This window comes from Eublepharis macularius, chromosome 13 (assembly GCF_028583425.1).
Source record: "Eublepharis macularius isolate TG4126 chromosome 13, MPM_Emac_v1.0, whole genome shotgun sequence".
Taxonomy (NCBI): Eukaryota; Metazoa; Chordata; class Lepidosauria; order Squamata; family Eublepharidae; genus Eublepharis; species Eublepharis macularius.
In genome coordinates this window covers 53,522,699-53,531,293 of record NC_072802.1, presented here as the reverse complement: position 1 = coordinate 53,531,293, position 8,595 = coordinate 53,522,699, and the positions used below count along the sequence as shown (strand labels likewise).

The 8,595-nt window shown below is 44.6% G+C and overlaps 1 protein-coding gene across 1 annotated transcript in view; it reads left to right on the top strand.

The window, feature by feature from the left end:
- Positions 1-1,202: 1,202 nt before the first annotated feature.
- Positions 1,203-8,595, top strand: part of RBM19 (RNA binding motif protein 19) — a 125,613-nt gene continuing 118,220 nt past the window's right edge. The window contains exons 1-6 of the mRNA XM_054997032.1: positions 1,203-1,314; positions 1,763-1,945; positions 3,038-3,169; positions 3,324-3,359; positions 4,291-4,507; positions 7,360-7,652. Of these exons, the coding sequence (XP_054853007.1) occupies positions 1,279-1,314; positions 1,763-1,945; positions 3,038-3,169; positions 3,324-3,359; positions 4,291-4,507; positions 7,360-7,652 (897 nt within the window). The 5' untranslated portion in view covers positions 1,203-1,278. The remainder of the gene's footprint in view (positions 1,315-1,762; positions 1,946-3,037; positions 3,170-3,323; positions 3,360-4,290; positions 4,508-7,359; positions 7,653-8,595) is intronic.

Below are 8,595 nucleotides of genomic sequence, written 5' to 3'. Positions count from 1 at the left end.
CTTAAAAGCTTAAACCCTGAAAATCTTGTTGGTCTCTAAGATGCCACTGGACTTAAATTCAGCTTCTGTATATTTTCCGCATTATGCCCGCAGCAAGTTCTGTCTACTCTCTTCTGCCACCTCCTCTCCTGCTCTAACCAAGCTAATTGCATTTCACATTGTACCTTTACATCCTATCTTCTTTCCAACATCCCTCCTACCTTCTGCCTGGGATATAAAGACTAGGAGATCTCCATTTCTACTCTTCTCTGACTAATGGTTCGATCCTAAGCAGAGTTACTCCAGCCTAAGCCCATTGATTTCCATGGGCTTAGACTGGAGTTGCTCAAGATAGCAAGATTTGGGTCCAGCAGCACCTTAGAGACCAACTAGACCAAGTTCATACACTGGAAATCTAGTTGGTCTCTAAGGTGCTGCTGGAGCCAAATATTATTCTTTTTCTACAAACTATCTTGGCTACTCACCTGAAACGATGTGCATAGGATTGCACTGTAAGGAAGCTTGGCTCTCGAAAGCTTGTAACCTGGGAAAATTTGTTAGTCTTTAAGGTGCTACTGGACTCGAATCTTGCTGTTCTTCTGCAGACCAATAGGGCTACCCACCTGAAACTGTATTCCGCCACCTGCTGCCCACTTGCGGTATTTTTTTTAGTTACTCCACACGCTTGTTGAGAAGCTTGCTATAGAGATGAGAAATAGACAAACGTTGTGTGCAGCTTATCACTTCTGGATTCTGTGTGAACGTTTTCCCCCCATAAGGGGCAGAAGTATAAAGTACAACCTATAGTTGTCATTATTAAAAAGCCAAGGCTAAGAGAGAGGCCACTCCATGCTTATAGAGAGCGATGGTTCAAGGCAGCTGTCACTCTATTATGTCTATTATTAAATTAAAAATGGAAATTTAGGTGGCAGCAGATCAATGAAAATTAAAATGTAGATTTTTTTGTCCTACTCGTATGAGGTCCGAATGGGAGAATACACGCTCCCGTCACTCTTTTTGCTTTGCTTGCTGAGCACATTCGCTTGACAACCGGAAATGTGAAGTTCTTGAGTTCCCTTGAGAGGTCAGCGATGGATCGCCGACGCAAATCCCAGGTTCCTCTGCGCGAAACCTGACGCCTCTCCTAAGTGCGCAGGCGCTGTGTAAGAGAACTAGCCTTTGGATCACGTGATTTCGCGCAGATCACAACATGGCGGCGCCCAGTGAACAGCGTGACCGTTGGTGGATTTTTGTTTGATGCGCCTTATTCGATTTTGCTGAGGCGAGAAGAGTGGCAGCATGTCGCGGCTCATTGTGAAGAACCTACCCAATGGGGTACGTGGGTTGGATAGCTGGGTTTGTATGGAGCACAGGCTGGGGTTGCCAGCAGTCCAGTGAATGGGCCCCCGATGCGATTCTCAGGAATCAAAATCCAGTCTGAATATCAGTGTTCAGTACAAACGGTTCATTAGGCAGGGAGCTCTCTGTTGGAACTCGATCAAGGCACGATGGAAGGATACTTGCAGTGCAATCCTAAACAGAGTTACTCTAAGTCTATTGATTTCAGTGGTCTTGGACCAGAGTAGCTCTGTTTTGGATTGCACTGTTTCCTTTCTTTTTTTGGGTAGGCCCTTAATTGAAGCTGGAGGAAGGGGTTCTCTTACCTGTTCTGAGTTTTCAAGGTGGTTCTTGTTGGAAGGTTTATCATCCTGCAAAATGTTTATGGCATTTTTAGCACTGTCTCAATGAATCAAGAGTGATCCACATTTTTTCTCTCTCCCAGATGAAAGAAGATCGTTTCCGGAATCTCTTTGGGGCTTTTGGAACACTGACGGATTGCAGCTTGAAATTTACAAAGGATGGCAAGTTCCGCAAATTTGGTTTTATTGGGTTCAGATCTGAAGACGAGGCCAAAGCAGCGCTGAGCCATTTCCATAAAAGCTTCATAGACACTGCCAGAGTCACGGTGAGGTGTACTATTCTACCTTTATATACATTTGAGGTAAAAAGAAATGTTCTGGCTTTCTTTGACAGGCCAAGCATTGGTTAGTTCTGACTATGATAAGTGTGTGGAGAGGTGCTGTGAGTATGACTGAGCTTTGCCATCTCTGGGCTGGGACATTTTTGGAGATTTGGGGGGTGGAGTTTGGGGAGGTGAGGGTGTGTAGTGGAGATGTGATGCCATACTCTTCGAAGTTGCTATTTTCTTTAGTCTGGAGATCAATTGTAATCCCAGGAGAACACTAGGCCCCACCTGGAGGTTGACAAGCCTATGACCCCATTTTAGACAAACTCTTAGATTTTTTGGTATGTAGGTATTTGGCTGTCCTGTGTCTATAGGATTATATAGTTTTTGTGGAGCGGGGGAGGCAATAAAGAGACATGATTGAAGTCTATAAAGTTATACAAAGTATGGAGAAATGTGCTAAAAAACCTTTAAAAAACTTTTCTTTAAGTACCAGAACTTGGAGATGCCCAGAAAACTTGATTGATGGTAGAGGGTCCATAGTTCATTGGCTGATCATCTGCTTTGCATCTACAAGATCCTCAATCCCTGGCATCCCCAATTTAAAAGGATCAAGTAGGAGGTGATGTAAAAGATCCCTACTGGGCACCCTGGACAGCCACAGCCAATTTGAGTAGACAGTATTGATATTGAAGTATTGGTGAGCTGACTCACTATACGGCAGTTTCATGTTTTAGAATATATTTTACTATGCCCATATACGAACTCCCAAATATTTATTTAAATAGCCTGCTCCTGGACTATTTTAATGACCTTTTAAAGAATATTATTGATTTTATGGTTTTGTGATTAAGTCATTGTGTTTTATTAATGTTGTTAGCCGCCCTGAACCCATTTGTGGAGAGGGCAGGGTATAAATCAAATCAATAAATAAAAAGTACTACTTTATACAAAATACTTTATTCATTTTGCAGTCTTGGATCTGACATTTTGTTTTCCTGGCTAAAATAAAAGAGCAATTAGAGTGAATGTTGGAGTTCTTAGAAGGACCCTTATCCACAATAGTATAGTTTCAACTCTGACTATTTGCAGGTTGAATTCTGTAAATCTTTTGGGGATCCCCTGAAACCCAGAGCTTGGAGCAAACACTCCCCAAAATCTCCAGGGTTAAAAGAAACTCCCAAGAATCTCACAAAGACTTCAGGTCATGCAGAAGCAAATAAGGTAAGAGTAAAATATTGCTTTTCCTTCTGTGTAATAAGTACCCCTTGCATTCTATTTTTTTAAAGTATGTCCATTGTTTTCTTGAGATCTCAGATGCACTGTTAATCAGCACTAATCTCATCTGTCAAGTTTGTGTTTCTTTTTTTTTTTTTAGGGGAAGAAGAAGAAGACAACAGAGCAGCTAGAAGAGGCAAGTCTAGGCCATTTTCAAGGAGGGTAGAAATTATCCAAAGGGGTCAAAATGTGTCTAATCTGGAAGAGAGCCAGTTTGGTGTAGTGGTTAGGAGCATGGGACTCTAATCTGGAGAACCAGGTTTGATTCCCAACTCCTCCACTTGTAGCCAGCTGGGTGACCTTGGGTCAGTCACAGCTTCTAAGAGCTCTCTCAGCCCCACCCACCTCACAGGATGATTGTTGTTGCGTGGATAATGATAATATACTTTGTAAACCACTCTGAGTGGGTGTTAAGTCATCCTGAAGGGCGGTATATAAATCGAATGTTGTTGTTATTATTATTATTAAGAATGCAATTCAAAAGTGGTATAGTATCCTTTGTAATGATGGAATGGGGATTTAGGATTATTGAAAATGCGGCCTTCCTATGGTTCCCTTTTCTTTGAGGTGGGTTTTCTGAATGTGCTCCAGGGAGAACATACAGTTCTGCAGTCTCAACATCCTCAACTGCCAAGTGGGGGTAGGTGGTTGCCTTCAGTTGGATGACACTCTCAAATTTGAAAAGTGCACAAAAGGGCTTTTTTGAACATTTCCCCACCGTGTAAATAAGTCATAACCTTAATCTACCTACAGTTGTTCTCAAAATGTTTTTTAAATGCTAGAGCTCCAAATTGGAAGTAATGAGAGCCTCTGGCAATGCACAGAGCCGCTGAATAATGGCCACCAGCCCTTAAATATTAGGAAGAGGCTCCAGGTGAACTTTGTGCCTCTGTACCTCTTGTTCTCCATTGGTGCCTGTGATCTTGTTTTAAAGGGAAATGCCAAGGATTAAACTTGGATTTTTCTGCATGCAGAACTTATACTCTTCTAATGAGCAACCACTCAGATCAAGTTTATGACATGTCTTAATGGTCTCTTTATCTCTTCCTGCTGCCCCTCACGTACAGCTGGAAAGCGAAGAAGAATTTAGAGATTTCCTTGCTGTTCATCAGAAACGGTCCCAAGTGGCCACTTGGTCCAATGATACAAAGGAGGAGGAGCTCAAGAAAAGTAAAGTGAAACCAACAGATGACTATTTGAACTTTGATTCTGATGAGTCTGAGAGTTTCAGTGAAGAGGAAGCTGAGAAAGGACTTGAGGAGCAAGATGCTGAAGTTACCCAAAGTAAGTGGCATATTTTCTGATGTCGTAAGTGCTTTTATTGGTGTAGGAGAGAGGATTATCAGTTTCTCACCAGACTGACCAGAAAAGGAATAAAAATGCATGCTCTTTTTTAATGGACTCTGGCCCAGAGACCTTACAGTCAGCAGTAGGTAAAGTAACATAGAAATGGATGTGAAAGCGCAGCTTGATAAACTGAAAAGGTGAAGTTACAGTGAATAGGAAAAGGGTTTGCCAAAGATGTCACATTTGTTTCCTGAATTTTTAGAAATCGGACCTATGTAGATGCCTTACTGCATCAAACCATTGGTCCATTAAATTCAGTAATGTCTGTGATGATAGTTAGCTGCTGTCCATGGTTTTGGGCAGAGACCTATTTCATTTATACTTCACCTTTTTCCCTTATGGGGTCCCAAAGTGTCTTACATCATTCTTCTCTCCTCCATTTTCTTACTACATAATTGGGTAAGCGTGTTCAAGACGACACACTTTTTATCCCTGCGCAGGTGCACTCGTGGGGATAAAAAGCAAGTGTCAGCAGCACGCCTTGCCTTCCTGCCGCCATGGCAGCCTCCTCAGAGGCTGCTAAGAGTGCCAACGGTCCCTGCGCTCCTCTCCAGCAGCCAGGAGCTGAGCAGGCAGAGTGCCCCAAGCGGGTGTCGCGGAGGAGCTGCTGAGCAGAAGCCTCCGGCATGGGCCCAACCAAAGCCTCCCAAGTGGCGGTGCTGCCCCTGCAAGCAAGGAGGCCTACCGGGGCCTCCCGCACCATCCTGGCACTTTGGGTTGCTGGGCCTTAGCAGGCAGCCAGGGGAGGCCAGAAGCAAGAGGGCTGGGATTCCTCAGTGCCCCCATGAGGGCAATGCAGCTTTGGGGGTGGAGATGGAGTTGCATGCCACCCCTCTCCCAGCGAGCACTGGCAGGGCTCCAGCATGAGAAGCTGGCAGCCCCCTGATCCCACTGCGCCCCGTAGGCGCTCCAGTAGGCCATCAGGTTGCCAGCTCCAGGTTGGAAAATTCCTGGAGATTTTGGAGGTGGAGCCTGGAGAGGGTGGGGTTTGGGGAGAAGAGGGACCTCTGCAGAGTATAATGCCATAGTCTGCCTTATAAAATAGCCATTTTCTCCAGGGAAACTGATCTCCATGGCCGGGAGATCCACTGTAATTCCAGGAACTGTGCAGCCACCACCTGAAGTTTGGCAACTGTACAAGGTGATGCTTCCCTCGCGCACTTGCACTCAGCAGGGTTCTGGTCAGCTTATAGATATAGCCCAGTTCCCGCTCTTTTTTCCAAAGCCCCCCTTGACTTGCACAAACAGGGAATGGGGGGAATGTACTAAAAGGCATGACAGGATTGCCCATTGGAAATATGGAAATAATGGAAGAGGCTTGAAGGCCCATTGGAGAGAATGGGAGCCAGAAATGCCAATTTACTTACATGGGCACCATTGAAATACATTACAATCTGAGGTCTGTCATTCCAGTCAAAGAACTTTTCTGCTACTCCTGGGGGCTGTCATTCCATTCAGAGGACTGTCATTCCAGTCCCAGAATAGTCTATCTGGGCCCAGAGATCTTTATGGAAAATTCATTCCACATTTTCTTTGTAACTTTTTTTGTGCTGTAATGTATTTCAGTGGAACCTGTGCAAGTAAATTGACATTTGTGGTTCCCATTATCTCCAATGGGCCTTCAAGCCTCTCCCATTAATTCCAGTGTCATTCCTTTTAGTACACCCCCATACTGGGACTAGTACACCCCCATACTGGTAAAGGGGCTAGGAGAGACCACAAAACTCATTAAAAATTAAGGGGCCATAGACTCCACTACTATTGCTATTCAGTATGATCCTACTGGGTAGTTCCTGTATTGTTTAATACATTGGCCGTAGAATTAGTTGTCCTCTGTTTCAGCATTTCTTCAGCTCTTTTGTGGATCCCTGCGGGGTTTTTAAACCTGCCCAAACTTGCATGTGATACATGTGTTACATGTTTTATTGAAACGATCTTTGATATTGACTGTATTGACCCATACTGTGTAATCTGCCTTGAGTCCCAGTGAGAAAGGTGGACTACAAATATCCTACTATACAAAAGGCAAACCGTATCAGGCCAGTGCAGGGCGCAGGAATGCTGTTGGGGTTCTGGAGTGCTTCTGTGCTCTGTACCAGTCTGATCTCCACCTGTTTGAGGCCAAATCAGGCTGGTGCAGGACCGCATACCCACACAAGGCCCAGCTAGAGCCTGTTGTATTGTTAAACACAACGGGCTTTGTTGCTAGTATTCTCATAATAGACCTGTGAGGTTTATGCCCTTCTGGATAATGGACCATCTAGACCAGTATTCTGTTTCACACAGTAATCATCTAGTCGCTCTGGAGGGCTAACAAACAGACCTAACCCTGATGTTTTCCCCATAGCACTGATATACAGAGGTTTACCACCTCTGGATGTGCAGCTTCCCTTTACTTACCATGGCTGGTAGCTGCTGATGGACCTCTCTTCCATGAAAATGTCTAGTCCCATTTTAAGCCATTTTTAATAGTGGCCCTCACTGTTACCCTGCCTCCCCCCATTACATGGGGTCCTAAGCAATCTATGCTTCTGCCTTTTACATCTGCATGCAGCTTCTCCTCTGCTTTTAGTAACGTTATTATGGAGAAAGTGAGACATTAGAGGCTTCCCCCCCTACCACCACCACTTTCTAGCTCTGCCACTGCCCTCTTCTATGGCCTTGGGCACTTTATTTCCCCATCCTTGTTAGAGATTAATCCTTGTTGGGTTTCATGTAAGCTTTTTGTTACCTGCTAGCTCCCAAAGAAGGTTCCCATAGAGATTCTCTGTTCTTTCCCCAATATGCAGAGAAGAAAGACTCCAGAGGAAAAGCAGCAGCTTGCAAAGAGCTCTCAGACATGGACTACCTGAAGTCTAAAGTGGTGAAGGATGAACACACTGTGCCGTCATCTGAAGGGGAGAGTGAAGCTGAGGATACAGATAGCGAGGAGTCTGGAGGGGGAAGGGAGGAGGAGGAGGAGGAGGAGGAGAAGCTTAGTCACAAGACAGCTGCTGATTGTAATCTTGCCACAAAGGGTGTCCTGGATGAAAAAGTCAAGGGCCAGGAAGTAGAGAAGAAGAAAGTAAAAGCCACATCCCAGGTATGCTGCAACCTAAACTTGGACAGAGTCCTGCAGAGTCTAAGATCAGACATTGTGGGTTTGGCTTGGTGAACCTTTCTGTTTGAAGGCTGCAACCAAACACAACTCCATCAGGACCCAGCTCAGGTCATGCTGATTCCCTGTTTGCTCTTGTAGTGTCCGTGGTTTGAATTTTGTTTCTGACACATACTCACTAGATGACCTTGGGTGTCCCACTCTCTTGGCCTCAAACACCCCCCCCCCAAATTCTGTAGTGCTGGACGCCTGCTTCACAAGGCACTTGTAAGGATTATTTGCAAGCATTTTGAACACTGAAGGTGCCATCTAAATGCTAAGAGATGTTGTGATTGGTCTATCACATTTTAACCCCCAACAGCCTTGTGAGGTAGGACAGGCTGAGACACACACGCACATGCACACACGCACACGCAGTGACTTGCCCAAGGTCACCCAAAACATTTCACAGTAAGTGGGGATTTAAACCTGAATCCGATACTCTGACCAGTGCACCATACTGGCTCTCCCTTTCTTGGTTTTGCACCAAAAAGTACTGTAGGATTTTTTTAAAAAATAGTAGTCTCAGCAGAGGTTAATTCTGGTCTTGGAGCATCACTGGGGAAAATGGCTAAAAATGTTCTTTCAGGACCAAAACGCATGGCTCCCCATTAGCAATGGGCTTTATGTCCCTGCCCCCAATAGAGATTTTGCAGTTGGGTCTATGACCACCCTGTCTAATTTGGCGATTTATTGTCTTTCTGTACAAGTATACATACAGCAGAGGACAAAATCAAAATAGCATGGAAAAGGTAACCGAATGGCAACAAGTGCCCTTTTTAAAATCTTGTAAGATAGAGCAATAAATACAGTTGTCAGAAATGGTCAGAAAGACCAGAAAGATTCTGTCTTAGTAGTTAAAAGCTTTCTCCAAAGCTAGAAAGTCGCA